At 42.3% G+C, this 18,710-nt stretch overlaps 1 protein-coding gene across 5 annotated transcripts in view; it reads left to right on the forward strand.

The window, feature by feature from the left end:
• The window catches only part of OSBPL3 (oxysterol binding protein like 3), a 135,724-nt gene that overhangs the window by 58,957 nt on the left and 58,057 nt on the right, over window positions 1-18,710 (forward strand). For all 5 annotated transcript variants that reach the window (XM_043509159.1, XM_038391864.2, XM_043509160.1 and 2 more), the window contains 4 exons: window positions 5,470-5,586; window positions 5,743-5,796; window positions 5,999-6,112; window positions 9,900-10,070. In XM_043509159.1, coding sequence (XP_043365094.1) covers window positions 5,470-5,586; window positions 5,743-5,796; window positions 5,999-6,112; window positions 9,900-10,070 — 456 coding nt within the window. The remainder of the gene's footprint in view (window positions 1-5,469; window positions 5,587-5,742; window positions 5,797-5,998; window positions 6,113-9,899; window positions 10,071-18,710) is intronic.

Below are 18,710 nucleotides of genomic sequence, written 5' to 3' on the forward strand. Positions count from 1 at the left end.
CTGCCTTGTCCTGACTCTGCCCCATTGGACCCTCCCCAAATCCCTACCCTGGCCCTGCCTGTTCCCCAGCGTGCTGCATTCCCCCTCCTCCCCCACCCCCAGCTTGCCACACAAATCAGCTGTTTCACAGCGCAAGCACTGGGAGTCAGGGGGAGAAGCAGAAGGCAGTGGCATGCTCAGGGGAGGAGGTGGAGCGGAGACGGAGGGGAGCTGGGCAGGGGGACAGAGCGGGGACCAGGGAGCTGCCAGTGGGTGCTCAGCACCCACCAATTTTTCCCCGTGGGTGCTCCAGCCCTGGAGTCGGCGCCTAAGGTGCCACTTTTGGAGAATATGCTCAGTGGGAGCGGCTGCTTTTCCCCTCCCCTCCTTCCCCCCCCCCCACTACATTACTGCTGCAGGGGCTTCAGCAAACCCAGCCAGAGAGGTGACTCAGCAGGGGAGGCTGCCTAGGGGATGGAGCAGCCCTGTGTTCCATGGAGACAGGACCCGGGGGAGGGGGGGTGCAGCTGAGTGGTGAAGAGGGTGCTAAATCCCTGCCTTGGGAGCTGCTGTGGAGCCTGCAGGTTCAGGGTATGAACAGGCTGGAAATCGCTCCCCGCCCCTGACCATGCTAGAGCTGAGCTGAGGGGGCAGAGAGGCTTCCCCATGCCAGCACTGTGCGGGGCTTTGATATGTGCAAGGCTTGTCTCCTCCTGGCCAGTGTCCCAGGCCCAGTCAAGGCAGTGGGGGAAGGAAGGAGGCTGCAGGCCAGGCTGTTAGTAAGCTGGACGCTCCGACCAGGGGCTGGTTCTCTGCACAGTGCTGGGAGCGAGAACAAGTTTATGCCTCCAAATTGATGCATTTTGATGAGCCTTCTTTCTATTCTTTCCTCATCACCTCATGTGCCCCCATCTGCTATGACCCTCTCATCACCTGTGGACTCCACTTCTTTGTAACCTTCCCCCATACAAGTGTCCTGATTCCCCTGTGCTCAGGTGTTTTCCAACCTGGAAATTGGATAGTGTTATGAGGAAAAGATTAGGCATGAGCTCTATTATGCTCTGATCCTTTTCAATATGTTCTTGTTGGTTGATAGGAGTGCAGATTGAACTATGAATAACTAATTTGAAATTATAAGGTTCAGCTTCTCTCCCACCCATCCCAAGTCAAGGTGTTTGTGGTTTGCTAAAGAGCTTATGTGAACATGCTTGGTTTGTTTTCTTCTATGACCATTAGATCAATAGAAAGTACTGTAAATCTCCTGCACTTTGGAAATTATTTACCTTCCAAAAGATTGAAGACCTTTCTATCAGATCTATTCTCTGCTTATGCTTAACAAAAATGCACAAGGACTGAACCCAGATGATCAAGGACTCCCCCAAACTTGTCAAAAAAAACAAATGATCTATAGTGCACTAAGAAGGCTCCATGTTCAGTAGTTTATTCAGTTCTTATCGGATTTATTCTTTTTCATTATAGGCTATGGTTTTGGGCGCTGCTATCAAGTATGTTTGGGCTAAAGCAGTGGGTGACAGTTGTCATGTATAATGCTTGCTTGAGAATTTTTTTCTCTGAAGGGAGTAATCTAATTGATGGGGAAGCCAATACAACTCTTAAGCAGTTGGCTCATTCCAAGGATAAAAATCTGTAGAAATATCAAGTACGTTTTCAGTCTTTTAGCTACATTGGTAGGCTCTCTAGCCAAGGAAAACTTCAGTTAAATCCAGCAGTTTTTCTATAGGTTTTTTTTTCTTGAGCACCAAATCCAAAAGCAACCCTTGTCAAGCTGTGCTTAGTGGAAAATTCTTCCTTAACAAGGACATTTATCCACACACTTAACCTTTTGCAAAAGTTAGTATAATTGTGACATTTTAACGTATTCCCATTACTTAACTAATGTAATAGAAAATCACTGGTTTCCTGTTCCAAACAGCACTTGCTGTCAACTACTGCACTTGCATTCTGTTGTGTGCAGTGTTTCAGTTTACACTACATAACTGTATGCTTTTTGCCCAGTTACATGGGTTTATGTCCAGATATTGTATAAAACAGTGACCTAGTCAGATTACAGTGATGAAGCTAGAATGAAATTAAATGACTGAACGCTTTTGTAAAGCATGTCCACTTCTCTGATATGATGCGGACAGCTTGGAGCTACTCCAGTGGTGCAAAGATGTTAGGACTAGTCACTAAACCTTGGGTGGTGCAGTGTGAGGCTGGACTTCCTTATGCCCAGCTGCCAGAGCAGCCTTTTCAGGCCAGACTAGCATCCAGATGGTGCCAGGATTACATAGCACTGCTTTTTTCTGGGGTGGCACTGCGGCTCTTTGACAAGGTCTCTGTGAGTCACTTTCCATTTTTAGCCTGAGAAACTTACTGAAAAATCCTGGATGAGGTCAGAACGTTTTTGGGCAGAATGATGACGACATGAAAGAAGCCTTGACTTTTTTCCAAACCAAGTGTAGCAGCACTTCATTGGGCAAAAGAACCTTCAAGGCTAAGAAGGGAAGATGTAGTCTATGTTCCAGGACTCTGATAAAGCAGATGAGTCTCCAGCTTCATAGCCTCATACAGCATTTGCTGAGTTTCCCAGGAGCTGCTTCTTAATATCATGCTTCTTCAATGATTTAAAATGGCTGGGATTATGTGAGAGTCAATAGACCATCTTTAGAGGTTGGCGTATTCCATCCTGCACCACCATGGAGGCAGTTTCATTATAGACTCAATCACTTTAGTACAGAAAGGATGGTGGAACATACACTTTCTTTGGCTTTAAAGAGTATACATTAATACATGTTGTTGGGATTCCCTCTGAGACCTACCTACACACACCGCCAAAAATCCACAACACCTTTATTTATGAAATTTATAGCCTGCTTTAGTTTTTGCATATATCTCTAGCAGTAAATAATCAACTAAGGCAGTGGTTCTCAACCAAGGGTACCCCCTGGAAGACCTCTGCATATGCATACATCAACTCATCTAGATATTTGCCTAGTTTTACAACAGGCTACATAAAAAGCACTAACTAAGTCAATACAAACTCAAATTTCATACATACAATGACTTGTTTATACTGCTCTGTATACTAGACACTGAAATGTAAGTACAGTATTTATATTCCAATTGATTTTATAATTGTACGGTAAAAATGAGAAAGTAAGCAATTTTTCAGTTATAGTGTGCCGAGACACTTTTTTGTATTTTTGTCTGATTTTGTAAGCAAATACTCTGTAAGTGAGGTGAAACTTGGGGTATGCAAGACCAATCAGACTCCTGAAAGTGGTACAGTAGTCTAGAAAAGTTGAGAACTACTGAACTAGGGGCTAGCTTATTGATTGATGAGAGACCCTATTCTTCAGGGGTATCCATCTAAGACCTAGTTATCTCTCTGCTTGATCCTTGCTCCAGGAGGGAAGGGTAGTAATTTGCTGTTATCCTCAACCAGAAGCAAACTACAATGCCCACTACTCTGGCTCACTTTTGGCTGGTTCATTAGAGAACAGAGCCAAGAGTTCACCAATTCACCACCTACTCCTTGTCCACCTGCTCTGGGTGGGTATAAGTGGGTTCTGTGTATCATGATCAAAGGTCCAGCTAACTTACTTAGAAGTGTAAGGGGGCAGAGAGTCTCCTGTGGATGTATAGTTCAAGCTACAATCTAGCCCAAATGGGGAAAGATTAAAAAGTAAGGAAAACCATGTTTTTGCAAGTCTTTATTATAAATAATACTTAAGTGATCACTTAAATATATTTCAGATTGGAAGGGGAGAGGAAAATATTCTTCTATAACACAGCCAAAAAAGGAGGCATAACCAACAAAGGGCAACATGCAAAACTTTCCTATAATAGGAATTTAAATTAGGGAAACTGGACATTTAGCTCATCTTTGGTTTGTGGAATCCCATTGTGAGTTAAATATTGTGTTGTGTTATGAGACCTGATTAGTGCCACCCTTCTAACTCTTGTAGACTGTTTAGTGCTGGGGAATATTGATTCTCAGTGCAGGAAGGTGTTCTGAAGTGGAAGGCAGGGAAAACAGAGGAACAAACTGAGGAATCTTCACCAGGGACACAAGTAAATGGGGGAATAATTTTGCTTAAACTGTTTATGAAATGCATATTTTGCGGTATCTTGCTATTCTACATCATTACTTTATTAATATATTGCTTTATCTCGCTTCCCAAGGATTGTGGGGAGTGGGTTATTGTACCTAGACACTTGTATTTCCTGTAGCTCCCATGTCAACTAATGTTGCATAAAAGGAAGGATCAATATGCCTCTATATTTGTTGACCTCTTGTCTCTATGTGCTGATCTAGTTTGGCTCTACTGAAGGGCCAGTGTGATGGTTCAGACTAAACTCTTGTTGGGCATTCTAGATATAAAAATATTTTGCAAACCAGAATTGTTTGAACACAGAATAGAGGAATGCAACAAATACCGTTTTAGAATTTTTTTTGTAAAGATTTCTTGGGTCAAGGAAGTCCTATGTGACCCCTCGCATGTTACTGCTTTGTATAATTTAAGTAGGGAAGCCAGATACCTAAAATATTCCCCTTCCTGCTGTCATTTGATAGGACCAGTGTATTCCATTACAGTAGTGTTCCAAATCATTAAAAAGCCAGCAGGTAAAATTATCTAGATTTTTTTTCCCTCCCTTTTTTCCTCCCTCATCCTCCCCCTCCACTCCTGCCAAATATGGGGCTATGACACAAAGAGCATGTATGTACTACTGTGAAAAATAAATTTCCCCGTGTGTGTGTGTGTGTGTGTGTATAATATAAAAAATAAAATAAACTGTCTGGTCCAATGATAGTTGAACCAAAGTCACTACTTTTATAGGAGGATACCTCTGGTTAGAAATCTGGGAAGTTACATTTTCATTAACACTTTTCTATAAATGAAATATCATGAACAAAAATCATAGAATCAGCAGCAGCTCTGTTCCTGCCTCTACGTCAGATTACTTCAAGGTCACTCCTTTAGGACTGTCATGCAGAAGAAGAAAGCGTTTTTTCTGTTGGCATTTTCATGTAGGTTTTCCTCCTTTGAACCTGCCTCTTGCGTGTCTCAGTACTTGAGTTGCTCATCTAGCTTTGGTTTTGTTTGTTGTTTTTTTGGGCGGGGGGTGGACCTTGAGTTGCTCATGTGTGCTGAAAAACTGCCAGAAATCTAGGTTTTTATGGTCTGCTTTACAGACAATGATACACTAAGGAGATCTTTTTCAGTAGGAGTTGTTTTTGCCCATATTGATATAAAGGTTTTATACTAAACTGTGGTGTACCCTGTGGCTATGTATTATATGTAAATAATCCTGGTAGGCACATACATTCAATGAGACATGGTGTCAGAAAAATTGCACTTCTTTTACTTTGTGTTGTCTCACTCAATGTGAGACTCTGGTCTCACTGGGTTTTATTCAGAGAAATGTTTTCATTCTGTTCCTTTTTTAAAAAAAAAATCAGGTTTGGATTTTGTGTTTTAATAGGACAGCTGGGAAGTTGTAGAAGGACTGCGAGGAATCATGAATTATACTCAGGAACCACAGAAACAGGAAGGCTACCTGCTGAAAAAGAGGAAATGGCCTCTGAAAGGCTGGCACAAGGTAGGAAAGAAGTGTGTATCTTAGGGTTAGTTGCTATTTAAACTTGGTGTGTTGTCCTTGTTGAAAAGTTAACAGCAGAAGATGCCCTTATAGTGGAATACATTGTATCATTTCCTGCTCTGCTATAAAAGGTTTCTTTTGCATTTCTGATTTCAGAGATACTTCTTCTTGGACAAAGGAATTTTGAAGTATGCCAAGTGTCAAACTGATGTAAGTTGTGTGTCTCTCTCCATTTTGTGGTATTTCATATGAATACCAGGACGTGGGTCATGTTGTGAAAAGGAAAGATAGATTTTGAATTTCTAAACTACAAGATGAATTAAAAATGTTGGTCCTGCCAATCAGTGCATCTCTTCTCCTACCCTGCCTCAGGCATTAATGCTATTTTTCTATTTAAAATCTTTCTTTGCAGGTAGAAAGAGAGAAGCTGCATGGCTGCATTGATGTTGGACTTTCAGTGATGTCTGTAAAGAAATCAACAAAATGTATAGATTTGGATACAGAAGAATACATATACCATCTAAAGGTAATTCTTTAAGGCAATCATATTCTGTATCTTACCAATTAAATTGTAAAAATATTAAAACATTGTAATGCACCTAGTGATCTCTGTGTGTGTGTTGTTGGCCTCTTAATAAAGGGTGCTGGAAATATTGGTTAACTTGAAGGAAAAACATTTTAAATTCTGCAGTAGTTGTCAAATTTGGCCAAACTTTATAGTTTGCTGAGAAGCAATTGATCTCCTTTATTTTACTGTAGTTCAGTTTCTGGAATTTGTAATTCTGTAAAATCTCTCTAACTTTAAATTTTGTCAAACACATAGTCTCATAGTTGGCAGCAATTTTTTATACTTAAATTTAGTTACTCCTTTTTGTGAGATGAATATGTGTGTGTATGGTTGGGGGCGGAGCGGAATGGACCAGAGTAATTAGATGCTGCTGTTGTGCCCTCTGGCATCTTTTCCATTATGCGAGCGTACTTGCATTTATCTAATCTATTAATAGGACATAATTAAGAAGGAATGTATTTATTTTATCTGTGGACTATATTCTGTAGTTTTAAAGTTGCAAGTTTATCGTTTGATCTAATCTAAATTGACTTAAAATATATAGTTGAGTTTTTGATTTTTTTTTTACATTTTAAAACCTATATTTAAGATTTAAAGTCCTTGTTTTTTTTTTTAAAAAAAAAAAAAACCTTAAAAGCAAATAAGTTTGGAAGTAAAACTGAAAATATATATATATACACATACACACACAACTATGGCATGTGTGAAGACTTAATGCTACAATGCTTCTGAGAGTCTAAGTTGAGCCTGTCCTCTAGATGACAGGCTTACAAGACTTGTATTTAAGTTCACAATAGGGGTACCCTATTTAGTAAGGTACCCCTTTTTAGGATAGCACTTAAGCATGTGCTTAAGTCCTATTGAAGTCAATGAGACTTAAGCATGTGCATCAGTGTTGCCCTAAGTAGGGATGGACTCAAACATTTGTTTGTGCTTTCCTTAATTGGGGCCTTAGGGAGAGACTTCAGCTAACATAAAAAGAAAAGGAGTACTTGTGGCACCTTAGAGACTAACAAATTTATTAGAGCATAAGCTTTCGTGAGCTACAGCTCACTTCATCGGATGCATTTGGTGGAAAAAACAGAGGAGAGATTTATACACACACACACACACACACACACACACACACACACACACACACACACACACACACACACAGAGAACATGAAACAATGGGTTTATCATACACACTGTAAGGAGAGTGATCACTTAAGATAAGCCATCACCAGCAGCAGGGGGGGGAAAGGAGGAAAACCTTTCATGGTGACAAGCAAGGTAGGCTAATTCCAGCAGTTAACAAGAATATCAGAGGAACAGTGGGGGGTGGGGTGGGAGGGAGAAATACCATGGAGAAATAGTTTTACTTTGTGTAATGACTCATCCATTCCCAATCTCTATTCAAGCCTAAGTTAATTGTATCCAGTTTGCAAATTAATTCCAATTCAGCAGTCTCTCATTGGAGTCTGTTTTTGAAGCTTTTTTGTTGAAGTATAGCCACTCTTAGGTCTGTGATCGAGTGACCAGAGAGATTGAAGTGTTCTCCAACTGGTTTTTGAATGTTATAATTCTTGACGTCTGATTTGTGTCCATTCATTCTTTTACGTAGAGACTGTGCAGTTGGGCCAATGTACATGGCAGAGGGGCATTGCTGGCACATGATGGCATATATCACATTGGTAGATGCGCAGGTGAACGAGCCTCTGATGGTGTGGCTGATGTGATTAGGCCCTATGATGGTATCCCCGAATAGATATGGTGGACAGAATTGGCAACGGGCTTTGTTGCAAGGATAGGTTCCTGGGTTAGTGGTTCTGTTGTGTGGTGTGTGGTTGCTGGTGAGTATTTATCCCCGATACTGTCACGGCTAACCTGGTGGCTGAACTTTGTGACTTTGTCCTGACCCATAACTATTTCACATTTGGTGACAATGTATACTTTCAAATCAGCGGCACTGCGATGGGTACCCGCATGGCCCCACAGTATGCCAACATTTTTATGGCTGACTTAGAACAACGCTTCCTCAGCTCTCGTCCCCTAATGCCCCTACTCTACTTGCGCTACATTGATGACATCTTCATCATCTGGACCCATGGAAAAGAAGCTCTTGAGGAATTCCACCATGATTTCAACAATTTCCATCCCACCATCAACCTCAGCCTGGACCAGTCCACACAAGAGATCCACTTCCTGGACACTATGGTGCTAATAAGCGATGGTCACATAAACACCACCCTATATCAGAAACCTACTGACCGCTATTCCTACCTACATGCCTCTAGCTTTCATCCAGATCGTACCACTCGATCCATTGTCTACAGCCAAGCGCTACGATATAACCGCATTTGCTCCAACCCCTCAGACAGAGACAAACACCTACAAGATCTCTATCATGCATTCCTACAACTACAATACCCACCTGCTAAAGTGAAGAAACAGATTGACAGAGCCAGAAGAGTACCCAGAAGTCACCTACTACAGGACAGGCCCAACAAAGAAAACAACAGAACGCCACTAGCCATCACCTTCAGCCCCCAACTAAAACCTCTCCAACGCATCATCAAAGATCTACAACCTATCCTGAAGGACGAGCCATCACTCTCACAGATCTTGGGAGACAGACCAGTCCTTGCTTACAGACAGCTCCCCAATCTGAAGCAAATACTCACCAGCAACCACACACCACACAACAGAACCACTAACCCAGGAACCTATCCTTGCAACAAAGCCCGTTGCCAACTCTGTCCACATATCTATTCAGGGGATACCATCATAGGGCCTAATCACATCAGCCACACTATCAGAGGCTCGTTCACCTGCGCATCTACCAATGTGATATATGCCATCATGTGCCAGCAATGCCCCTCTGCCATGTACATTGGCCAAACTGGACAGTCTCTACGTAAAAGAATGAATGGACACAAATCAGACGTCAAGAATTATAACATTCAAAAACCAGTTGGAGAACACTTCAATCTCTCTGGTCACTCGATCACAGACCTAAGAGTGCCTATCCTTCAACAAAAAAGCTTCAACACAGACTCCAACGAGAGACTGCTGAATTGGAATTAATTTGCAAACTGGATACAATTAACTTAGGCTTGAATAGAGATTGGGAATGGATGAGTCATTACACAAAGTAAAACTATTTCCCCATGGTATTTCTCCCTCCCACCCCACTGTTCCTCTGATATTCTTGTTAACTGCTGGAATTAGCCTACCTTGCTTGTCACCATGAAAGGTTTTCCTCCTTCCCCCCCCTGCTGCTGGTGATGGCTTATCTTAAGTGATCACTCTCCTTACAGTGTGTATGATAAACCCATTGTTTCATGTTCTCTGTGTGTGTGTGTGTATATATAAATCTCTCCTCTGTCTTTTCCACCAAATGCATCCGATGAAGTGAGCTGTAGCTCACGAAAGCTTGTGCTCTAATAAATTTGTTAGTCTCTAAGGTGCCACAAGTACTCCTTTTCTTTTTGCGAATACAGACTAACACAGCTGCTACTCTGAAACCTGTGATTCAGCAACATAGTTTTCCTCTTAAGCTGCTCCATGAATTTTTTTCTGTGTTGTATTCAGGCAAGTGATGAGTACTATTTAACAGGCACACTTTATTGACACTTTGTCAAGAATTCAGAACCCTTTGTGGCCATCTTATAAGAAATAAGAAAAAATAAGATCTAGTTTTGTCTAGTAATTTAAGGTTGAACCATGACTCCCTATCATATAACTTAACTATTTTCTGTAGGTGAAATCTCAGGAACTGTTTGACGAATGGGTAGCAAAACTGCGTCACCACAGACTATATCGTCAAAATGAAATTGCCATGTTTCCACATGATATCAATGATCATTTCTTCCCAGCGTCCTCTACCGCAGACTCTGTACCTGGTGTGTTCGACTCTGTCTCAAGTAGAAAGGTAATGATGAGCTTTCATCAAGGATTAATTTAGCTTGATTTCCTCTACCCAACCAAAAACTTAATTACGGTCTTTACACAAACTGATAAAGATTTGGTGTAAGATGTAAACAGTAAAATGGTCTAATGCAGGTGGTCTCAACCTTTTTCTTTCTGAGGATTCCCCACCAACACACTATAAAAACTCTATAGCCCACCTGTCCCACAACAACTGGTTTTCTGCATATAAAAGCCAGGGCCGGCGTTAGTGGGTAGCAAGCAAGGCAATTGCCTGGGGCCCCCATGCCACAAGGGCCCCTGCGAAGCTAAGTTGCTAAGGCTTTGGCTTCAGCCCCAGGTGGCGGGGCTCAGGGTCCGAGGCTTCGGCCTCAGGCTTCAGCCCCATGTAGTGGGGCTTTGGCTTTCTGCCGTGGGCCCAAGTGACTGGCCATGCTTGGTGGACCCCCTGGAACATGCTCAAGGGACCGTGGACCCTTGGTTGAGAACCACTGCTACAGAATACTGTACAGTTATCCTGTGTTTTTAAAATATCATTGTTTAAAGTTGTATTAAAATTTAATTTTCTTTTGCTTCATTTAAACAATAACAAGGCCAGTATTGGAAAAGTTATAACCTGTTAATGGTTGCATAATACATATCTTTGATACACATGAGTTTTGCTGTCGGAATGGGAAAAGTAACTCTAGATTTTTACTTAAATTTAAGCTTTGTCCATTCATGCTAAAGTGGTGAAAATGTGTGGGTTTAGCATTAAAACTTAGATACTCTATGAAATTATTTGCTATAAGAACTACAAAACATTAGCAACCCAATATTATGATAAATAATTAGGCTTCCTTTAAAAATGTGCAATGATGATAAAACTGTAAATCATAAATTTGCCAATGTGTTTAATTGACATGAAATTTTCTTCTTCAAGATGAGTTGTTCACACAGATTCTAGTCTTACCATGCATGCACCCCATGTGCACAAGTTTGGATTCTTTTGGCCAGCCACGGCTATTGGGGCCATGCCTGCACCGTAGATATCCTTGTGCTAACCACCCCATACGCATACACTCCTGAGGGAATAAAGGGCAGAATGGATCTTTTGGTTCCTTTTTACCACCAAAGAGCACCACTGCGGGGCAAAGATAGATGCAGGTCACCTTCACCTAGCAAGCGGAGACAGAAGAGCCATCAAACTTCTGGTTTGGCTTGGTTTAGGCTCAAATTTAGGCTTAATTTCCTAATGCCCAAAAGCATAACCAGGCCTCTTGAAGTACCCTAGTACCAATTACCAACACAGCATCAGCAGTACTCAGAGTCTATGGACACCTCTCTCTCTCTCTCTCCACCAGTCCTTCGGCATCAATCTCAACACTGGGTATCTTGGTATCCAGAGCCTTGGCACAGTGTCTCAGTACCCAGATTCCTGGTGCCTATTGCCTCCATACCAGTCATCTCAAAAGAGTGTTCCCCAGTACTAGCTATCTTGGTACCCAAAGCATACACTGTACCCAAGTGACTTATCCGTGAGCCCAGTACCCAAGTCACCCCTCCTTATAAGATTGAAGGTGGTGATATTCAAGCCACCAGCTTCTGAGTTATCAGTTCATCAGGTTAAGAAAGTATTTTCAGTGGGGTGGGCAGCCATACTCTAGAGAGCCTGCATCTTTTACTGTCTCCAGAGCTAGATCCTCCTCCCCAAAGAGGTAATATAGGTCGTTCCAGCCATGCCATCTAGTGCAGTCTCAAATATTAGTAAGGCAAGAGCTGGAAAGTGAGGAAGAGCATTAGCTGCAAGGAGGAAAATCATCTGGTCCTCCTTGCCATCTTCGCATCCTCCCCAGATGGGGCAGTGAATCCTGCAATGTCTTCCTCAGTGGATGACTTCAGGGTGTTCCAGGAACATGGCAAAGACCCTGGGTATACTACTGGAAGTGGTACAGGAGAAATGATATCAACTCATGGATATCTAACACCTTTCCACACCTGGCAGGCTCACCAGGCCCACAAAATGAGGAACTATTGGAGCCTGAAACACACCCAAGTGAGCCAATAGATCATTTTCAGATACTAGCTCCTTTCCGGGGAATTTAGATATTTCTGTTCATAGCCAATACTGGGTTTGCATGCAGAGGCCACTGTCCAGGAAACAAAAACAGGGACCTCCCAGATGAATACCTTGAGAGAAGACCCCAAATAAATTGGACCTCTTTAGGTGTCAGGTATACTCATCAGTCAGCATCCAGATGCATATAACTAATTATCAGGTCCTCCTCTCCAAGTATGGGATAAGTTGTCTAGCTTGTAGATAAGCTTCCAAAAGCACATCAAGAGAAGATGAAGGTCCTTTTGCTGAAGGACCAATTGACAGACTGTGCTGAATACATTTGACATATGTAATATGGCCACATTGATGGCAATGAGTAGGTCTTCCTGGCTCTAGTCTGTAGGGATCCCCTGGGAGGCCTAAACAACAATTGAGGACCTTCCATTGGTGGGTAGTGAACCTCTTAATTCTAGGATGGATGAGACCCTCCATTCCCTGAGACTTGAGGGCAACTCTGTTCTTGAGACTGGAACACAATGGCCCAAAGAAGGAAGCAAACATGTCAACAATCGTCCTTCAAGCAGTGCTTCTCTGCCTAGTACTGTTGTCAGCCCCAGAGGACCCCAAAAACACAAAGATCTAGCTGAAGTAGAAGTTTCACTAGAGATGAGACTGCCCCTCTCTGCTGCTGCTGCACATGCTGTGGTGTCCACCAGGCAGCAGGTCTGATGCCAACGTCAAGAGCCCAACAGAATTATCTGGAATCTTTGCCAAAGGGGGGTAAAAAAGGAAATTGCATCTTATTTTTGGAAAGCCTGGGCTGGATCACCTTGGGCTGGTGGCTCCTAGAGATTGCGAAAAAGGGATCTTTCCAGTTCCAAACCCTTCCTACCCCTTACCCCCACCCCCATCAATTTTCAGGGACCTGTCTCGCAAGATACTGTTAAAGCAAGAAGTGGACTGCCTTCTACAACTGGGAGCAGTGAAGGAGGTGCCTTCAGGGAGATGGGGTCTATTTCTATTATTTTTTCTTCCGAAAGAAGAAAGGGGGTGTCTCAGACCTTTAATGTCTGAACAAAGTAATTTTGTTTTCAAGTTAAGGATGGTGACTTCCCTCATCAGAGCCTCAAGACTGGTTTGCAGCTCTTGACTGGCAAGACATCTAATCAACCAGCCCACAGGTAGTTGCTCAGAGTCTTGGTAGGAACACAGTAGAGTATCCTGCCCTTTGGTCTTTCCACAACACCAAGGGCATTACCCAAATGCTTGGCAGTTGTGGCTGCTCATCTAAGGAGACAAGGAATCCAGGTTTGCCTACATCTTAACTGTCTGATCCAAGAAAGATCACACCAGCAGGTGACCAACTTGAATCCAAGTAACCTTAAAGCTCTTTACCTTATTGGGCCTCAAAGTCAACAGAGCGAAATCCACACTGACTCAGACTCCAAGCATAGCATTCATAGGAGAAGTGTTAGATTCCAGGTCAATGAGCTTACCTTCCCAGCTTCAAGCGCACACATGAGCATCCATGAGAACTTACCTGGGATTTATGGCCTCATGAACCTAAATGATATAGTTTGCCATACTTCACCTCCACTCCATACAAGGGTGGCTGAAATCAATGTATCTACAGCAGGCATAACATAGACATAATGGTCATGGTCCCACAAGAAGCCCCCTTCTCATTAAACTGGTGGAAAGACCCTCTTTATGTGTGCAACCTCTTTGCATCTCTATCCACTAAGACTGTGGAGATGGACACCATGGGAAGCTTATCTAGATCACCAATCCCCCCCTTCAATAACCTTGCAACCTCCCCTCCACACACCCCCCCCCCACACACACACACACCGCTACCTACCTCTTTAGGTCAGGACCCCTACAATTACAATACGGTGACATTTCAGATTTAAATAGCTGAAATCATGAAATTTACTATTTTTAAAATCCTATGACCATGAAATTGACCAAAATGGACTGTGAATTTGGTAGGGCCCTAATTATGACAACAGACAAGGGGAAGCAAGGATGTCTTTGCTCAGTCAGGAGGGCATGCAGCTCTGGAGTTGGTGCATTTTGAATCAAATCACACCACTGGCTATGTACCTTCCCAGCTTTCAGAACAGCTTGGCAGATCAACTCGGCAGACAGTTCTCAGACAACTAGTGGTACAGTACATCTTTCACAAGTGGGGATTCCCAGACCCCAGATGTTTGCCCAGACCATGACAATTGTCAGGCATTCTGTTTCAGAGCAGGGGGCTTCAGCTCAATGGCCCGTGACAGATGCTTTTTTCACCCCTGGACACTGGGACCGATCTATGCTTTTCTGCTGATCCCCATGATACAGAGGATTCTTAGGAACTGAGGCAAAAGGCAGGACTGAGGATTAAGATAGCCCTGGCATGAGCCAGGCAGTTCTGGTATTTGGATCTGATGAATCTCTCAACATAGCCACCAAGCACATGACTTGCTTGTGCCAGCAATGCCCCTCTGCCATGTACATTGTTCAAACTGGACAGTATCTACGTAAAAGAATAAATGGACACAAATCAGACATCAAGAATTATAACATTCAAAAACCAGTCGGAGAACACTTCAGTCTCTCCGGTCACTCGATTATAGACCTGAGGGTGGCTATCCTTCAACAAAAAAACTTCAAAAACAGACTCCAACGAGAGACTGCTGAACTGGAATTAATTTGTAAACTGGATACAATTAATTTAGGCTTGAATAGAGACTGGGAATGGATGAGTCATTACACAAAGTAAAACTATTTCCCCATGTTATTTCTCCCCCCACACCCCACCCCCCCATTGTTCCTCAGATGTTCTTGTTAACTGCTGGAAATGGCCTACCTTGCTTGTCACCATGAAAGGTTTTCCTCCTTTCCCCCCCCCCGCTGCTGGTGATGGCTCATCTTAAGTGATCAGTGTCCTTACAGTTTGTATGGTAAAACCCATTGTTTCATGTTCTCTGTGTGTGTGTATATAAATCTCCCCATTATATTTTCCACCAAATGCATCCAATGAAGTGAGCTGTAGCTCACAAAAGCTTATGGTCAGATAAATTTGTTAGTCTCTAAGGTGCCACAAGTACTCCTTTTCTTGTCACATGACTTGCTGTGACTGACATGGTCTCACAGAGAATAGTCAGATCCTGCATCCAGACCCAACCTCCTTACATCTGGCAGTCTAGAAAGAAGCTGTCCAGCTGGAGTTCAGAACAATCTGATCCACAGCAGAAAAACCTCCACTGGACTTATTTAAAGCAAAGTGGAGGAGGTTCTAGTTGGACATTTCAGTACCAGCTTTTTCCCCTGACAACACCCATTTCAGCAATATCAGGCTATCTATCAGCAACATGCAGCAACAATAGCTGCACTTACACTCCTATTCAGGGTCATATTGTTTATTCCCACCCTACAGTGGTAGGGTTGCTTAAGAACCCTCAATCATGTATTTCTCCCAGTTCAGGGGCTCCCTCACCCTGGGGACCTCAATATACTATTAGCAGGGTTGTTGGATTCTCCCCTCCCCTTCTCCCTTGAGCCAAAGCTATTTCAGAATTCTGGGTTAACCTATTCATTCATCTCCCAGTATTCTTCCCCAGGCCTCGTTCCACCTCCAGGGAAGCAAAACTTCACCCACTTAATGGAGTAAGGGCATTGTTTCTTTACAATGATGGGACAGAGCCATATAGAAACATACCTAGACCTGTTTGTAGCCTTTGTAGAGAGGGTCCTTTCAGGCTAGGTAAGTGGGTCTCCAACTGCATAAGGACATGTTATGAGTTAGCCAGGCTAGAGCCAGCCCCCTAAGCACATAAGATCTCATTTCACTAGAGCTTGTGCAGCCTCTGCTGCCTGCTTGAAGAGTATCCATATTATGAAATCTGTAAGAGCAGCTACAAGGAACTCAGTCCACATCTTTAAAAGACGCTATTCTATTGTAGCGGTGTCCAGATCGAATTCCTGCTTTGGTAGGGATATCTTGCACTCACTTGTTTAAGTAGCACTCCTACTACCCACCTCTGAGCAGAGACAACTGCTTCCTATGGACGATCACTCAAAAGAATGGTTACTTACCTTACAGTACCTGTGGGTCTTTGAGATGTGTTGTCTGTGTGGATTCCACGAACTGCCCTCCTTCCCCACTGCTACAGAAACCTACTCCTCTGGGATTCTGTATTGGCAAATAAACTGAAGGATGGTTGGATCCACTCCACCCTTTATGCACACGGGTGGGGAAAATGCAAGGATATCTAAGGCACAGAGGCTCCCCCAATGGACACCGCTGCCTGAAAGAATCTGATCACATGCATAGCAAGAGTGGAACCTATGGGGATAACGCAACTTGAAGAACCAGAGGTACAGTAACGTAACTTTATTTTTAATATGAAATACTTTGTGTACTGCCAATTTATTAACCCAGTTTTGAAGTCAGTGGAGGCAAGCCAGTTTACACCAGCTGAAGATTTGGCCCATGGGCAATGTTCTATGTTACACATTTTAACAGCTTGTAAAATGTTTGCATTCTAAGGGTTAACGTTCTCTTTGCGAGTCAGTGTGTCCAGCTAGATGGAGCTATAAAGGCGCTTGCTTCCTTCCCTGCCTCTTTTTTGGCAACTTCTCCCCCCTCCTCCCAATTTGTGTATGAATTGTAGGGCAAAAGTAAATTTCACATTATGAATTTTGGAGAAGTAAATGTGAAATGTGTGTACAAAGTTGTTCTAAATTGTTCATCTTTATAAACTCCATCTGCACATTCCAGAAGGTGGGTAACATGTTGTTTAATACATATGGATGGCTACAGCTTTCTGCAGTGATTTTAACGAACTAGAGCAGCTGTATGGCTGAGCAACCATACATTAATTAATGATAGTTACTAATTGATATTTACTGTCTTGGTTCTGACTAAACAAGCTGTATTTAATACACTTATTCTAATGTCAGTATATAAAACCAATAGTATCAATAGATATAGTGTGTTCAACTTTCTTCCCACCCCCATAAGTAAAAAGGACTAAAGAAAGGCAACAAGCTTATTACTATAGAGGGATAGAAGAGACTTTCATATGAAAACAAATTTAAGGCTTGTATTGCTTAGTTTAGAGAGGAGCTGAGGAAGAGGAAACGTGAAAGAAGAGTATAAAATAGGTGATAGAGATTATCTAAGCCCTTCCAATTAACCTTTCTCATAATACTAGAATAAAGGGGACACACAATGAAATTGCAAAGGAAGCAATATATTTAAAATGGATTTTAAAAGAAATGTTTTATGAAACTTCTAAATTAGCCTGGGGAACTTGTTCCTGCAAGAGTCTACTGAGCGTAAAAAGCTTACTGGGACCCGAAAAAGGCTTAGGCACTTGTATAAATAAAAGTTCCTCTGTAGTTATTCTAGATAGGATAAGAGTATTATCAACCAATCACCAACTCATTTTAGTGTTAGTAAGAAACTTCCCCCATAAGCATGATACTGCATAATTGGCTTTTATGGGGGATTTACATGTTCTGAGGCATGTGATACTGGTTGCCGTTGGAGACCAGTAATAGAATAGCAGACTACATCAGCTATTGGTGGATATAGCATGGTAATTCTTATGCAGAAGAGGCATATAGTCAAAAGGATACTAAGGACTATCATTCAAGATCCTCATAATTGAGTCAGACCAACGGCCCATCTAGGCCAGTATCCTGTCTTCTGACAGTGGCCAATGCCAGGTGCTTCAAAGGTAATGAACAGAACAGGCAATCATTGAGTAATCCAGTCCCTGTTCAGAGGTTAGAGACGCCCAGAGCATGGGACTGCATCCCTGACCGTCTTGGCTAATAGCTATTGATGGACCTATCTTCCATGAACTTATTGAATTCTTTTTTGAACCACATTATAGTTTTTGGCCTTCACAGCATCCCCTGGAAATAAATTCCGCAGGTTGACTGTGTGTAGCGTGAAGAAGTACTTCTTTAGTTTTTAAACCTGCTACTTATCAATTTCATTGGGTGACCCCTGGTTCTTTCCTTATTCACTTTCTCCATGCCAGTCACAATTTTATAGACCTCTGACATCCACACTTAGTCATCTCTTTTCCAAGCTGAAAAATCCAAGTCTTTTTAATCTCTCCACATACGGAAGTTGTTAAATACTTTTAATCATAGGAATAGGAACATTAGTCAATTCTTCAGATAACATCTGGTGAAACTTGCCCCCTTTCTTTAAAATCTTCCTAATATTTAAATTATTTGTGGTTTGTTCCTTGTTTTGCTGAGTCGGAAATGGGGAGAACATTAAAGGCAGATGATGTGCTATTCAATTTACTACTCTGACATACTGGTTTCGAGTGTTTAAACCTTTTTAAATCTACTTTTCAGCAAACCCAGTTCTTGTTGTTTTTTCTTCTGTATTTGGCTTTCTGTTGCTAGTAGCTGCTAGTCAGCTCACTCCCTTATTCAGATTTTCACGTATCCATAAGAGATGGTATTAAATAAAAAATGTGCATATCTTTGTTGACTCATATATTTGAGACACCTTTGGTGCATATAATATTCATCAGCTTCTGAACCTGGTCCTTTTCATCTGGATGCCATAATGTATCTTCACCACAA

Source organism: Dermochelys coriacea, chromosome 2, assembly GCF_009764565.3.
Source record: "Dermochelys coriacea isolate rDerCor1 chromosome 2, rDerCor1.pri.v4, whole genome shotgun sequence".
Taxonomy (NCBI): domain Eukaryota; kingdom Metazoa; phylum Chordata; order Testudines; family Dermochelyidae; genus Dermochelys; species Dermochelys coriacea.